General features: G+C 36.3%; 2 protein-coding genes and 1 long non-coding RNA gene across 4 annotated transcripts; 2 read left to right on the top strand and 1 right to left on the bottom strand.

Moving 5' to 3' along the window:
- The first annotated feature begins 1,415 nt into the window (after window positions 1-1,415).
- LOC122981419 (transmembrane and coiled-coil domains protein 1-like) lies at window positions 1,416-3,913 on the top strand. 2 transcript variants are annotated; one of them, XM_044350132.1, is made up of 4 exons: window positions 1,416-1,861; window positions 2,654-3,095; window positions 3,179-3,314; window positions 3,392-3,913. In XM_044350132.1, exons 2-4 carry the CDS (start codon window positions 2,692-2,694, stop codon window positions 3,701-3,703), a joined length of 852 nt encoding a protein of 283 aa, XP_044206067.1. In that variant the 5' UTR covers window positions 1,416-1,861; window positions 2,654-2,691; the 3' UTR covers window positions 3,704-3,913. The 2 variants fall into 2 exon arrangements, with proteins under 2 accessions (XP_044206067.1, XP_044206068.1); XM_044350133.1 differs by having other exon boundaries at window positions 1,417-1,861; window positions 2,741-3,095.
- Window positions 3,914-3,957: 44 nt separating this feature from the next.
- On the bottom strand, window positions 3,958-5,671 carry LOC122981420 (protein B4). Its single transcript, XM_044350134.1, has 5 exons — window positions 5,458-5,671; window positions 5,037-5,293; window positions 4,838-4,958; window positions 4,715-4,767; window positions 3,958-4,275 (listed from the first exon to the last, which is right to left on the bottom strand). The coding sequence occupies exons 1-5, from the start codon at window positions 5,549-5,551 to the stop codon at window positions 4,018-4,020; spliced, it is 783 nt and encodes a 260-aa protein (XP_044206069.1). The 5' UTR covers window positions 5,552-5,671; the 3' UTR covers window positions 3,958-4,017.
- Window positions 5,672-9,918: 4,247 nt separating this feature from the next.
- LOC122981135 lies at window positions 9,919-13,071 on the top strand. Its single transcript, XR_006403164.1, has 6 exons — window positions 9,919-10,120; window positions 10,216-10,290; window positions 11,530-11,631; window positions 12,381-12,399; window positions 12,900-12,919; window positions 13,055-13,071. It is a non-coding gene; the product is annotated as an uncharacterized LOC122981135 (long non-coding RNA).
- Window positions 13,072-16,890: the final 3,819 nt, after the last annotated feature.

The following is a 16,890-nucleotide window of genomic DNA, read 5'->3' as shown; positions in this document are numbered from 1 at the left end:
TTGTATTTGTCACAAATGTCATGAAGTCACATAAATTGTATGTTGCAACTGATTAGCAACAGAACCACTTGGTAAAATGTCACCAAAGTGTTTTCAGAGGTTCTATGATGAAACAAAATAGGAGAGAGTTATATGGTATGAAAAAAAAACCCTGCTTTGACCACCAGACGACACATTACCAAAAACACAACATCCCAAATGAATCAAGGTGAAGGAAGAGTCCTCTGACCTCATTCTTTGGACACTAGTTTTGACACCTCATCGGGCCTTTTGTATTTTAGGTAACAAATTAGTGATTTTAAATTCTGTTACAAAATATTCACCAGAAAAAATAGTGAGAATTCTATACACAGCTCTGCAAACTAGATTAATCTCACCTCACAGCAAATGCCTGGTCACTAAGACAAGTCAGTTGTTTCACCCTCCATAAATTCCCAGATTGGAGACTGTCCCATCTGCTCATGTTTGTCGCCAAATAAAAACCCCGTCAGCATCTCATCCGTTAACCTAGTGCAGCGTTCAAAACAATCTGAACAACCAAAGCATGAAAACAAGTCTTGCACTACATTATGATACAACACAATTTTCCAATATACCTTCACACAGACTCAGTGTACAAATAATAATAGAAGTGTCATTTGTCCCTTTTTAACAAAATTATTGTGCCTGAAGAGATCTAACTAGGCACAATAATCAAAATGACCTCGGTGGTTTTAGTACTGGTGGTTGGGGGCTTTTAAAGCTTCCTTCTCCACCTTAGAAGTAGGCAAAGTTGTTCAGTTACTCTTAATAACTTTGACTTGGCCTAGCTTTCTTCAGTAAATTAACCTGGTTCTACTATGTAGTGACATTCAATGGTCAATTCAATTCAAACTGTGCCCAGTTATTTATTATGCTTCCACGCCAGCGCCAGCTGTGGATAGAGGCATTATGTTTTTGGGTTGTCCATCCATCCATCTGTCCGTCTGTCCTACTGTCGTGAATGCAATATCTCAGGAACGCCTGGAGGGATTACATCTGGCACAAACGACCACTTTGACTCAAGGATGAACTAAGAATTTGGTGGTCACATGTCAAGGTCACTGTGACCTCACAAAACACATTTTTGGCCGTAACTCAAGAATTCATACCCTAATTATGACAAAGTTTCACAGAAATGTCTAATAGGATAAAATGATGAAGTGATGACATATATCCAAAAGGTCAAAGGTGAACTTCACTGTGACATTATAATGTTCAGCAAAAACACTTTTCTGGCCATTATTTAACGCCATATATCAGGAACAGAAGGGCAGATTGTGACCATATTTCACATTTGGTCGGATACTGAATTGGTGACACTAATCTTGGGTGTGCACCTTGAAACTGTGGCGATTGTATAGATCTTCTGTGCTGCCGGATTGAAGATGTGTGTGAAACATCCGGCATCCATTTAGAATTTGAAGCTTCTTTGCAGCAACATCCATATTTGAAGTATTGTCTACTGTCATGGCTACAACATTGTGCTCTGTCAGAATGTGTTTGTTATGTTACGTTTTATCGCTGCTAAGCAACATCTGAATCTTTGGGTTGTACAGGAACGTTAGCTTTAGCATTTAGCAAACAACAACTGAAAAAAATCCCATAAGCGTTACGGGTCGTGTTGCTGTTTCTGTAACAGTTTAGCTAGCAGGCAACGTAGAAACGGAATACTGGGCGTTTTTATAAAACATTGGTGTGATTATTTAGAGAATAAAACCATTCAAATTGCTTTTAATAACAATAATCAAAATATCAGCTCAAACTAAAAAGGTTTATCTACATCTGTTGTCATGATGGACACCTGGCAAACGAAATCACTGACAACTTAATTTCATTCAAGGTAAGTATCTCAGTATAGAAGTAATTTCACTCAAACTACACAAAAACAACGTATTTTGTCACTTAAGCTACTTCTAGAGGTGTCTGGCAATGCAGACAGTTGTGTTTGCGGGTTTTCTCTGAAATATCTGCCAGTTCCTTTTAAGTTCACCTAGTTGCTAATGGAGGGTGATGCTCATCATTGTAAAACCAAACCAAACCAAAAGAAAGTACAGTATAATGTTAAAAATGAAACAGCATGCTACTCTGGATAATCCACAACTGTTTATAGAAGGACAAGGCCTTTTGTTTTTGGTAGGTAACGTTAGTAAAACTCACATCAACATACAAGCTTTTCAGATATCTAACTGCAGGATTTGTGGTTCAGTCCCTGGTTCCTCCTGTCCATATGTTTAAAGTGTAACACATAATAGCAATACACTGAACCTTGAATTGCTTCCGATAGTAACTTAGGCCTGTTCCTTGCATGGTAGCTCATGTAAAGTAATAAATGCGGCCCATTAAGCAGCAGACCTCCCTCTCAAAAACAAAGATGTTTTTGAGATATGCATCAGATTGAAATATTGGAGCAAAGTTCTGTGCTTTCCCTGTACTTTTTTTTTATGCCAGTTTAAGGACAGAGAGGCCACATTGATATTCTCCTAAGCACAACCAACTAATTTATCTATAATCATAGAGTGAAATAAAGGGATCAAGATATTGACCTCATACCAGAGTACATGTGATTTTCTCCCCTGGAAGCAAAACTCTGAATTTAATGTCTAATCTTGCACTGCATGTCAATTCTCTCAAGTCACTCTAGCTGGAGCTGTGGTGTCCACACTGAGAGAAATGGCCTCCCTCATTCACAACGATTTTAGCAGTGCTGGTAACATTTCAGCCCTGAAAGACTCTTTGGATGAAACCCAAGGAGACGAGGGTGTTGGCCCTGGAGGAATGAGGACCCTTGAGACAGGACAGTTGCAGTCTAGCCCAAACTATGCCAGTGATGACTGTTCCAGTGCTACTTCTGTGTATGCATCCAGCTGCACTACTGGATCCCCTGGAGCCCTCTCTTGCTCCAGGGACAATGCCCTTGATTGTGCCCAGGCCTCAGGTGTTTATGCTTTACTCCATGAGATCCAAGAGCTCAAGGACAACCAAGTTCAACTTGAGGAGTCCTTTGAAAACTTAAAATCCTACTACCAGCAAAACTATACCGTGATCATGGAGACCCTACAAAAGGAACAAAACAGGTAGCATAAGCTTACTACTGTATAGTACTCTGTGTAGAAAGAATGTATCCTGTTTGTGATGTACTGTTGTCACTATTTTGCAGGTGTGATCTTATAGAACAGCAGCTCAGTGACTTGACAGAACTACATCAGAATGAAATTGGGAACTTCTATAAGAAGCTAGCCGACATGGAGGAGAATATTGCCCATCAGTCCTATTTTAGAGTGGCAGACATTGATGTAAGCTTCACTAGTCACACTTTGTGTGTCATTTAGCAAGAAAGACTTTCAATTACAGTTTTTACTTTGATCTGTAGGAGGCACTGCAGGCATGTCAGACACATCTCTTCAAGCTGGAGCAGGAGCAGCAACAGAAGGTGGTGCAGCCTGAGAGTTTGCAGAATACCACAGCACGGACTCTTCTTGGAAAATTTATCAATGTGCTGCTAGCTGTCTTGGCGGTCCTTTTGCTGGTGGTGTCCACTGTGGCTAACTGTGTTGCTCCCTTTATGAAAACATACTGCCGTATGTTTTCCACACTGCTTTTTGTAGCCCTCTTCTTCCTCTGGTGGCACTGGGATGCCTCTTCAGAGTATCTGCATCATTTTTTGCTGCACATGACATCCTGAATAGGGAAGCAGTCAATTAAATTGTCTCAACTCAGGCATTACTCTGGAGTCTTTATCAGGACTCTAGTTGAAAAGTGTTCAGCATATGACACCCTCTATCCTTAGACCAACTCAACTCCAGTGTGACAGTTTGTATTAAAAGGCTAGTTTATTTGAAGCTACAACTACTATGTCCTGACATTGCAAGCAGAATAAAGGTATAATGCTCTACATGTCAAGAGGTTTAAAAAAAAAAAAAAACAAAACAACAAAAGTTCCAAAAAAATATTTTTATTTCCAAACAAAACAGTAAAAACGATTTAAGAAGTACAAGTTTACTCTGCAGTCTTCTTCCCACGTTTCCCAGTTGCTTTGGAAGCAGGGGCATCACTACCTGCTTTAGCAGCCTTGCTCTGCGATGCCTTCCCTGCTTTTGCCTCCTTGGCGGTTTTTGCTTTAGTTTTGGCTGAGTCAGAGGCTCCGTCGTCATCCCCATTCTCAGCGGCTTTTTTAGCTTTTGGCTTCTTTGCTGGGGCAGCCTTTGAGGTAGTGGCCTTCTCGTCTGTCTTTGACGTTTTGGGAGGCTTGGAGTCCTAAAACAGAAAAAAGCCAGTGTCAAAGGGCTGTAGCCAGGATTTTATAAATACTGGAGGTCATTAGTTAGCAGCTCTGGATAATTTTGAAGATACTTGAAAGTTATGTAAAGGTTTATATCTGGATTTTCTATGAATGATTAATTCACCTAGTTATTGTCTGTTCTACTAAACAGTTGTAAAGACTATGTATGCTCAGTCAAACCACATAGAAACATATGTAAATAAAAGGTTAAATAAGGAAAAAAGCCATTTATTCATTTAAACACTGTTCCATGTCAGTTTTTACTTATGATTGTCCAAAAGCAAAAAAGGCCAAGAATATAGGTGGGAATTTTTTTTTTATTTTTTTATTTTTTTTTTTAAGTTTGTGCATTTATCTTGCAAAACTGTCAAATTTAATGACACTGCATCAGTCTCAGAGCACTCAGTCTCTCACCTCCAATGACTTGGGTTCGTCGTTTTCAGTGTCTTTCTTCTTCTTCGTGGCACCTTTATGAAGTCACAAAGTTAATACACCTCATAAACTAGCCTTTATTAGTTATAATCATTTTACCTTTACCTGTTTTTTTGGTCTTCTTGGCTCCATCCTTTGCTTCATCCTTGGCTGCTTTTGGGACTTTTTGTACATTAGGATCCATGTTCTCAGTTTTTGACTTTGGCTGCTTGTCTTGTCGTGCAAGCTTATGACAGATAACAAAAAGATGAGATTAGTGGAGTTATTTAGCTTGTGTGATGAGACTGCAGACCTGACATCTTACCCTGAATTTTCCCATTGCGCCTGTAGTGACATTGGAGTTGGCAGGCCTCACCAACGTGCCAGTCTCGATCCCCTTCTTCAGGGTTCTGCGGACTAAGTGCTTCAACCTCACCAGATCCACTGAGGGGTATTTTTGTTTAATATAGTTCTGTATCGCCTGGGATGAAACCCCCTTTCGCGAGTCCAACGCTTTAAGTGCTTCTTTCACCATAATAGCTGTGGAGGGATGAGCTGCAAGTTTCCGCAGCGTCGCAACATCTAAGAGGAAACGTGCACAAAGTGTATTTATGCTTTTGTGGGGAACAAGACAGGTTTAACACTGACCACAAAACATTACTGGACATTTTAAAATTGTTTTAAATTATATGCTCAGTCACATCGATCTCTATTTTAATGTGCATTTAAATCATCTGCGCACAGACCTGATTTACTCTCGACCTGCTTTTCAACCGGGGCGTCGCTGGAGGACGGCACAGGTGGATCAGCAGAGTCCGCTGCTTTCTTTTTCGGAGGCATTACTGAGAATCCAATATATAAAAAAGAAAAATATAGCACAAATAGAAAGATCTCTGAAGTCTAAAAGTAAGCTACACTACAGGTGCATGGTCAGTGTCTCCCTCTTTATGCAGTTGCTTCCGGTAAAATGAGACCAGGTGAATCACATCAGATCAGGTGCAATCCATTAAGCTTTGCAAATTAAAGCCATTAGGGATCACAGCGAGAGGCGTCATCACACGTCCTGCAATGACCTTATGAATATTGTCTTTGAATGTGGACTGTTACCAAAAGGCAAAGGTCATCAGTGATTTGCAGTATTTTAGAGAAATGCTTATCTCATTTGGAAAAAAAAGATCATCATGAACTCTACACCAAGCGTGCAATAAAAAAAGTGGTGGATTAAAAATAACCAGGTATAAAGCGCACAAACCTCTGTGTCAGATGGTTTTCTGTTTTTATCAGATGACAAAAGCAGATGCGTAGAAGAGGTCTCTATTTGCAGCCTTCATAGTGGTTTCGGTGTTCTTGTGTGGCAGCCGTATGAAATGCGATAATGTGGGCTACATACATTCATAACTGTCATACTGAAAATATACACGCAGTGTTAGCAGGAAGCTGTATATAGGCTGACAAGAAAGGACTGACCCTAAAATACAGTTTGTAAGATGCTTCAAGAAATAGTGTACCAAAGAAATAATCGAAATTATTAATAATAGTAATAATAATAAAAATCCAAATTGGTAATCAATGGCTCACCTTGAAAACAATTTGTTTTACTGGCAGGTGGATGGACTTTTCTCCAAATATATATAATCAATCTTGCAGTATTGGCTCCAGGACTAGAACACATAGAATCAACAGAAATGATGAAATAACTCCCTTTGTCATCCTTCTTCACTGGTTAACCTACACTGTGCTGCTTTTGATCTAAATATATGGTACAAATGATAATTTGTGCGTTGTTTGACAATTTATTGTTAATAAGTCAATAAGTGACAGGACTTGTTAATGAAGTATTTACTTCACTGGGGAGATACATTTCTCCAGGCAGTACATATTAAGTTTAGAGGGCGAGGCATTAAATTTACTGCGATAAAAACGACAGAAAAACACAGAGCTTCATACTGAAAGGCAAATGCAGATCTCTGTGAAGAAAAGTCAGCACTAAAATGGGTAATGACAACATAAAGATCATGAACATGCAAGGTCTGGATAAGAATGGACAGTTTAAAAAATAACACTTTTAGAGGATGTCATGAACATAAAGTACATTTCCTTTATCTCACAAAAAACAGTTTTTCTATTTTTGCCATTTAGACCAAAACTGGTGATATGTCAGTGTCATACATGTATATTTTATTTGTATTTGTTTGTTAAAGTGTACTAAGTACTTTGGTTTCTGTTTTAGATTACAGGGAATATGGCTAGTGGCTATGGTTTGGCAAGTAATTAACAAAAGCAGCTCTGTTGGTTGTACAAGTACAATATAAGCTTCACTGCAACATTATTCTTGATATATGAAGTGAAATGCAGATTTCTGGGTGAAATGTTTAGGACAAAAATGGGAAATAATTTATTATAATTATAATTTAATTTTTTAGGGCAGACCATGAACATGCTAAGTGTGTATTTACAGGTGTGAGCTGTTTAAAAAATAACTCTTTAAAGCCCTCCCCTAAATTAATTTTGAAGTTACCTCAAAAATACTAAAAACAAGACCAATTAAATGTGATGACACGGGTTCGGATTTATGTGATGTACAGTATGTAGCCTGTATCACCAGTCCTGCCTGATTTAGCAAAAAACAACAGATAAAAGAAAAAAAAAATAAGAGAAACAATTAAAAAGCAACAGAAATGATGAACAAACGTTTATTTCTCAGACACAGTTAAACAACACTGTGGTAGATTTGATCTAAATATACCGCACCACACATAGTGAAGGCTGAATAAAATATTGTAAAGTTTTTCTGTGGCCTGTCTGTCAGCGTGGTTCATTTCTGATGCTTGCTGTGGTTTTCCTGAGAACAAGTTCTGCAAAATGACACTCCTGTATGTCAAAGTCCATGTAGTCAGACACACAAGTGTAGTCTTAAGAAATACGTTTGCATTATTTTGCTTCATCATGGCTGGACACCTTCTGTTAGTCTTCCTCATATGTAAGTTAAACCTCTAATTTTAAGTTATTGATCAATTATTATTACATCTGTTTCCCTTGTTAACATGTTGTTTCTCCAACAGATTCCTTTCATGAGATGAAAGCACAAGGTCAGTCCTGAGTTTAATATTAGTTCATAAACAGCTGCACTGTCATAGTAAGGACAGTTTATTACAGTCTGCAGTTAATTTGATAATTTGTGTACATAGATGTGCAGTACATTTTCTCTACTTCCTATACAGTACATTAAATCACAATTTCTCATTAGGAATTTCACCACATTAATGCAACAATTCAGTATTTGATGTGATAACATATTTCTATGTCTAAAATTTTCAGCTCTTCTTCCACCTAAACTGACAGTGAATCCACAGATGATCACAGAGACAGACTCAGTCACACTGAACTGTCAGGCTCCACCATCAGTGTCTCAATGTTTTTTCCGCACAAATGGAAAACCTGCCAAAAGTTTCCCTTGTATGACAAATCTGACAGGGACTGAGCTGCTCGAGATAACAAATCAAAGTCCACCCGCTGAGGTTAAAGTGACATGTTTTTACCTTGTAATGAATCCATCTCCAGACAGTGATGTGTCCTCTATCATCATTCAAAGTGAGTATTCATAAATTTAGAAATAAAAATTTGCATTTTAAATAAATGTGATTTTTAGTTATTTAATCCAACATATGCTTAAAATTTCAGCATCTCTTCATCCTAAACTGACAGTGAATCCACCGCTGATCACAGAGGCAGACTCAGTCATACTGAACTGTCAGACTCCACCATCAGTGCCTGTAACTGAGTGTTATTTCTACACTTTAAGTGGAGGAACTATCAGTGTCCTTTCTTGTCTGCAGACACTGACAGGGACTGAACTGCTGCAGATGGCTCGTAAGAGATCACCTGCTGAGGTCAAAGTGAAATGTTTTTACACTGCCATGTTTGAAGACACATATTCTCAGTCTCCACACAGTGACTCATCCTCCATCACCATACAGAGTGAGTGACTGTTACTTCTTATTTACTGATACTGTTATATCTTGATACAGTATCAGCACAGGATATGTGGCTTGGTGTTATATTTCAGGTGTACATATGTTTTTAGGGGTTGAACACCAAAAATGTTCTGAGTAATGACAAATTTGATTACACTTTGTATTACATGTTACAAACTCACATCAGATGAATTAAACTAAATTATTATTTTAGATGGTTGTTAAGCATGATAAGTGTTGTATTGTATGAGTGTAGGATATCTGTAAATGCCAGGAGACTACAGTGTACTTGATAGCAAAATGGCACATTATAGCTTTGACTTTTAATTATTTTATTAATCTGTCTGATAGGTCAGAAACCACAGATGACTCTCCAGCATGTTGATGGTGACTCTGTTCTCTTGGTTTGCTCACTGCCTGGATCTGCTAATCATGATACAGATATCACTAAATCTACCTTCCTTTCTTCTTTTATTGTAGATATTGAAGACAAAGAGTCAAGCAAGATGCAGAAAACACCAACACTTACTATGACCAAAGGTAGGTCAGCTGCAATATCACAAATCACTCTATCACTATATTTGTTATTTTTAATGGTTTTAATCATTGCAGCATTTTACAATAAATAATTACTATGAAAAAGTGCTGTCAAACTGTAACTGACTTTCATCAATACTGAGTATGCAGAGGACATTCCTTCAAGATTATAGCAACAAGAAAAAAATGTTATTCACGCAGAAGTCAGTATTTGAAATGATGTAGATTTGGACATTTTCATTTTGAATTGTGCTGTATTACTGTAAATACACATATTGATCTCAAGAGTCTGACTTTACACAACAGTACATCCTACATTCCTGCCAGACAAAATGATTGATTATACTTCACCACGTCAGTTTACTTCAAACACTCGATGTTAAGATCACTTTAAAGTTCACAATCATCTAAAATACATTTGGCCTTCAGTAATAGTAAATTAGTGTTAATGGAAAGCATATGACATTACATAAACTACAACTTACACTGATGTACAGTAACAGATTTCAATATGTTGCAACATTCTTTCAGTAAGGAAAGAAACTGTATTTCTTTAACCTTAAAGACAATATTACATTAGTGCTGAAGTAATCAGCAATTATGTTACATCTAAATCCAGAAAATCATCACATATCACTTATATATTTATTGATAGATTAAGAGTTTTACTTTTTTTTGTCTCCTTAATGACCAGGTCTTCCAAGCTATCGTAGGGTTTCCACTCCCATAAAACCCACATCAGGCAACAAAATTATTAATAATAAGAAACACTGTATGTATGTTTTCCATTGAATATTTTCATATGTACTTTTTTAATTACCAGGTCAGACTGTTGGTAAGCCGACTAACACTGGTAGTTCAACCTCTACATCCCTCTCACCTGTGAAAACGACCTCAGGTGGCACAATTACTCAGGTTCTTAATGATCCATGTTGACTTCTCAGAACATATTGTGATTTTTGTTTTTAATTTTAATGTTTTTGTGTGTTCAAGGAACGTTTACTGGTATAACTATGACCTCTCCTGACGCAGCTCTTACGAATCAAGCATCTAATGATGAAATAACAGGTAGACTTACTTTTTAATTACTGCATAAAAATGCTAAAATGCCTTACTGTGTAAGTCTTTAAATGCCTTCAACTATGCACTTTTATGTCCATCTGTTCTTGTTCATTGTATTCCCACTGAAAACAGTTTCAGGTGATCAATAAGATTTTAATTTCTTACACCATCGTAATAAGAATAAGAAATTGTTAACATAGTTAAATTATAGTATTTTTTAAGTATTTTCCTCAAAGGCGTAGGTTTGGTTTTAAATTTGGTGGACATTTTTTGTCCAATAGCCAAAATAAACTTTTTTCTTATGTGCACTTCTTTCATATGCAAACATACACACATAAAGAGCTTGACTCTACAAAAAGTTTAATTTTATTAATAAAGATGGAGACTAAAATTAATATCTAAAATTGACACATTATAAAAATATGTAGGTAAAGTGCTGCTCTCTTCAACTAAGTCATCTTCAAACCTCACCTGAGATTCAGTAGCTCTGCAGTTTGTTGATTTTGGGCACAAATTAAGTTTCCTGCAACTAAAAAAATATTGCTTTGATTACAGAACTTTCTTATTAAATCAGTGGTTACTGACAGTTTGGTTCTTCTTTAAAAAGGACTGTCCATACGGCCGTGATTTTTCTTGTACACAATTAAAACATTTAGCAACAGCCAAAGCTATACAAACAGTAGCTCACACATACTGTGTTTCAGTCATGTCATGTTCTTTGTGCAAAATGTGAATAAAATGATAAACAAAACAAAACAAAAAAAACATTATATATTAAAAAATTACTTGCATACCGGCAAGGATGCCTGATATTCATTGGTTAGTCAGAGAAGAAATTATGTGAATCAAATCAGTGGGCCTGTGCCTTCAGTCTGAACATTTCATAATTTATCTTGAGAATTAGTTTTAAGGGCTTTTCACACTGCACTTAGCCCACAGCTTAAATCATTCTTAGAGCATTTTTAGCCCCAGGCAAAAAAAGCTTTCACACTTGCACAATCCAAAGTGGGCTAACCTGACTTTAGCCTAGACACTTCTGTACGTTTCTGTTTTCTGCTGGGTTTAAGTATTATGGAGGCTATTGCTCTGCAGTGTCACAGTGAAACAAGCTGTATTTCATAATTACGATGGTTAATATATCCTTAACCTGAATTGAAATGATTCATCATGTTTACAACTTTATTCACATTAAAGTCCTATTAGTTGCAATGACACTTGTTTGTGGCCTCTGTTGTTCCAAAACAGAACCGTGGATATTGAAGTTGGTAGTAGTTGTGGCTGGTTTTGGAGTAACTGTAGGTGTCATCTTGCTGGGATTTGCACCTCTCTACAACCAAAGCACAATTGGTAAGACTTTAAAAATTTACCCCAACAGAGTTTATTTCAGTGTCCAAGAAATCTGTTCAAGATGTGAGTTTTTTTTTTTAGCATGGAGATATGTTGTTCAAAGTTGCTCAAGTTAGAACTTGCTGATTTAAATCACATTATCTCTTCCTTGTCTCATTTAACCAGTTTGTCTAATAATACTGAAATAAAGATATTGGCTTGAATAGTCATAGTCATTCCAATCACAGTTAAAAAAACAAGGTACATGGGATAAGCTTGAATACATATGTGCTTTATTCTTATTGTAAAACCCAACTGCAGTTGTAGGAAATCTTTGATGTGGCCTCATGTTTCCTTTAAAGAAGTTTAGTTCTTTTTGGTAAAACATAAAGAAGTGACTTGTATTCAATATTTGCATTTTATTAGAGATTATTACAGTTTCGCAATGTCAAGTTAAGCAAGTCCATTTTCATTTATACAGCCCAATATCACAAATGACAAATTAGCCTCAGGGGGCTTTTACAATTTGTACAGCAATACAACATCTTCTTTCCTCAGACCTTCGATTCAGATAAATTGAAGAAACCTCAGAAAGAGCAACAGAGGAGGGATTCCTCCTCCAGGACGGACAGACATGCAACAGATGTTTTGTGTGGAGAATAGACCAAGATAATAACATTAAAATATGGAAAAACAGGATGACAGAATTATAGATAAACTGATAACATATATTTCAATGATCAGATTTTGATTTTTTTTGCTTTTTCTAGACAAATGTGCTTTCAAGAGGTAAGAAACTTTGTCTCTTAAACATTCCCAGGTTAAACCAAGTTGGTGTCATCTTCTTTATCATTGTTGCCCAGTTTTAAATTCATAGTTTCAGACATTCATTGAGAGGATTATGTACCTCTTATAACAAAACTGACCGGGCTCTCAGTTAATCAGACTAGCAGTGATGGTTATACTGGTAAAACTAACACCCCCAGCATATTGAAAACATACGTTGTAGTAAACAGATGTCTGAGCTGTCAGGATTGAAAGGATGTCCTGTAGACTTGTATGAATGTGACTGGATATTACTAGTCAGCTGATAGCCAATCAGATGATTTATAATTAAGTCAGGATGTGATGAATGAAATACTGATAGCTGTTCAGGTTTTCAGAGATGTTTGGGAAAACCAACACAATAACACAAACTATATTTATTTGGATTTTACATTCTTCGTTTATATAACTGTTTTTCTCTGTAATGACACTAACAAAAAACTCTTTCTATTATTTTCATTTAGACCAAAAGCCATCATCACTGGTAAATCAAAGTATTTCTTCCTCTTTTGCATTCGCTGTAATGATCATGTCAATGTAATAGATCAGTGTTATACATGTATATTTTATGCTCCTGTTTGTTAAAGTGTACTAAGGAGTGCTTTGGTTTCTGTTTCAGATTACAGGGATTATATGGTAAGTCTCAACAGTGGATGGGGATTTGAAAACTTCTTTTTCTGCTAAGAGGTTTTCCTTCATGACCATGGTGTCTTACATAAGGTTACTCTCTCTCTCCCTCTCCTTTATCATTTCAATTAACAACTTACAGGCTGGTTATGATGAAACCTACAGCATCGTCATCTATAAATGCAATATTGGTGAGCTGATTTTCTCTTTCTCTTAACTTGAATGAAGTATAAGGTTCTAAAATGTTGGGGAATAGTTTTAATGGATTACTTAAGCATGACCACTATGGTCAAATTAAATTAATAAATACCTGGAAAATACTGCATGTACTGTTTATTTGGTAAACCCGAGATTGAAGAATTATTATTACTTTTACCAATGGGGATTTCATTTTTTTGAGAGTTACCTAGAAGATTATAAATGGATTCTGATGTTAATAGATTGGTCATGGAAGCAATATATAATTAACTTTTCATATCAAACACCTAAAAATGACTGTTGCAATGGTTATGGATTTTATTAAAATGCCAATGAATGGATACACGTAAAAGCTTTATTTAGGTTATTATTTTAGGTTTACATAACAGATGACATGAAGGTTGTTTTACAGGGATAGATGATTGTAAAGAACATTGAACAAATATAATATGAGCCACTTGGTGGCCCCAGTGCTTAAAATTCGCTAGAATTAAAACAAGTATAATCAACATTTCAGGAGCAGTCATGAAAATGTGTGAATTCTATAAGTTGTTATTGGGGCATGACAGATATTCAACATTTGTAACTTTTAAATCTCAATAAATGAGAACGGTTCACTGAGAAGAATTAAGTCACGTCTGTTTCTTTCTTTTCACAGAATAAATACCGAAAACTGCACCTTAGAGGAGCGAGCTGCATCTCACCAGGGGGATACAGTGTACAGCTCTCTAAAGCCATTTTGAATTTCAAGTGTTGTTTTTCTTGCATCTTTATTTTCATTTTGCTTTCTTACAATGTTTACACTGTTTACATTTTTTAGAACGGTGTAATGCCTTTGTTGAATTTTACTGAATGGATAGAAACTGAAGTTAAGTCAGAAGATAACGTGTATCATGTGTCGCAATGCTTTAAATAATAAAAACATTATACAGAACTATTAAAAAGAAGTCCCATTCATTTCAAAAAATTTAAGTTCAGGTTCATGTTTATTCATAAAGCTCTAGACACAAAACAAGTTTCTACAAAGTGCTTTACACAAGAGGAGTGATAAACAAATGTACTTTTTATGTAAACAAATACAACACACATACACAGAAAACAGTAAAAACCAACTAAACAAGATTTAACCTACAGTAACACAAAGAGATAAAAACAATCACAGCTGTTTCGTGAAGTTATTTCCTTGTATACAGTATACCTTGTATAATAAGAAAATACATTTTAAAAGATGACTTAAACATATTAATTCAATAAATGTGACACTTTATCAACTTGATGTAAAAACACACAGTTTATGCAGCATAATTTGGACAAAAATGGGAAATAATTGATGATAAGTACTAAGTCCATCAATATGTCAAGTGTGTGAGGAGAGGTGTGTTTTTAAAGTATTTTACACACACACACACATACAACAAAGAGAAGTGAAACTGAGACGCTGCTCATCAATAGTTCTGCCCCTCTCTGTTTAAAAGCTACTCTGAGAAAAACAACCAGAAAGAAAAAGAAATGAGGAACAAACTTACTGTCGTCTTTCTTCTGAGGTTAGCCACCGATGTGGTAGATTAATCTAAATAAATAAATTAATTAATAAATTAATCTAAATAAAACGTAGTTAGTTCTTTGAAAAGGATGTTTGGTATGTGTATTTCCGTGGCCTGTTTAACAGTGTGATTCACCTCTGATGCTCGCTGTGGTTTTCCGAAGAGCGAGTTCTGCAAAATGACATTTCAGTATGTGAAAGTCTACCCATAGACACAAGTGTAGTCTTTAAAGGAGTCCTTAAAGGAGTCCTGGTCAGTCTTAATCTTCAGTTTCATCATGGCAGGACTCCTGTTGTTTGTCGTCTTCATGCGTAAGTTAAACCTTCTATTGATTTTTTTCATCATTAATATACAAACCAATGCAGGTTCATCTTGCAAACACTGGTTAATTCTTTAGATTACAGCCCACAGCGTACGGTGTAATTATTCACAATTTACAGTGTAATTTTTTGTACTTAGTAAGAACAAGAGAACAAGTCATACAAACTTCATAATATTAGAATAGATACCTGTCAGTTAAAAAACTACCTACAGTATAAATTCTTTTTAAATTCCCATATTGTTACCACCTTTAATTGTTAACTTCACATCTTGTTCTCTGGTACCTACATCAATATGTACTGTACTGGTAAATCACCAGCACAAACAATTACACTGTAATTTGGGAATAAGTAGGTTGTATGATATGGGCTGTCACCCAATCATGAAATCAATATGCACTGTATGTATATTAATATGTATCACAGCAGTCCTACCTCTGATTGATAGAATTGCACATTAGGTAAAGTTTTAATCCGTCTACATCTTGTTGAAGTTCTTAATGAGTTATTATTGCATTTATTTACTTTGTTAACACATTGTTTTCCCAACAGATTGTTTTCATGAGATCCAAGTACAAGGTCAGTCTATGACCTATTGTCTTTTATGTGCGGCTGTACTGTTGTCACTGTATGGGAAGTTTATTATAGTATCTTATTCATTTGAGTATATTTACACATTTTACACAGTATATGTTGCTCTAAAATATCTCTATATTAAAATTACAATTCCTCGTTAGGAATTGTAATTAAGTTAATACAACTATTATGTATTTCATAAACATGTGTTTACCTTTACATTTTCAGCTCTTCTTCCACCTGAACTAACAGTTCATCCACCGGTGATCACAGAGACAGACTCAGTCACACTGAACTGTCAGACTCCACCATCAGTGTCTGTGACTCAGTGTTATTTCTCCACTTTAAGTGGAGGAACTGTCAGAGTCCTCTCTTGTCTGCAGACACTGACAGGGACTGAACTGCTGAAGATGGCACATCAGAGATCACCTGCTGAAGTTGAAGTGAAATGTTTTTACACTGTAACACGTGGCGAGTCAAATTCTACATCTCCCCACAGTAACTCATCCTCCATCACCATACAAAGTGAGTAACTATACTGTTCTGCTCTTTACTTGATACAGTATCAGCACAAACACTGCAGCATTCAACAGTGGGGTCAAGTGGCATTAGTTTTTTCAAATAATTTTTTAATGTTTACATAGATTTACTATTCAATATATGCAATGGAAGTATTTCTTTATTGCAAGTGTCACGGTACAGGTAGTAGGCTTCTGGTAAAATGATTTGCTCTCAAGTCCAGGAGATTTAATTACCACTGAACTTCATGGCTGTACCAACTGCTAGTATTCAGGCCTTACATGAACCCTGGTGAGCTTGACACACTTTGAGCATGTGCTCCACTCGTCCCTGGCAGTGTTGTTCACTCACCTAAGTGGTTGGAGCCGGGGCGGTGTTTTCCTTGTTCTGACAACTGTGCACCGAGCTTGGCGTTGGTTTCAGTTCATTTAAACAAATAAAACCATCCTCCCAAGAAAAACAACAAAATCTGTGTTTTAAGCAAGTGCTCCAAAACGACATATCAATTAACAAAGTGTCTAAAGGCCATAGTAATTATCACAGAAGGAGGAAATATGGTAATGTTATTATAGAGCTACAAAGTCTGCATAGTGAGGCAGAGGGTGGATGGATGGATGGATCAACAAAACGTCAGACTTTAACAAGGGAGACTGGTGTTCAGTTCTGATTTC

Source organism: Thunnus albacares, chromosome 4 (assembly GCF_914725855.1).
Source record: "Thunnus albacares chromosome 4, fThuAlb1.1, whole genome shotgun sequence".
NCBI lineage: Eukaryota > Metazoa > Chordata > Actinopteri > Scombriformes > Scombridae > Thunnus > Thunnus albacares.
This window is presented reverse-complemented; position numbering and strand designations above follow the sequence as displayed.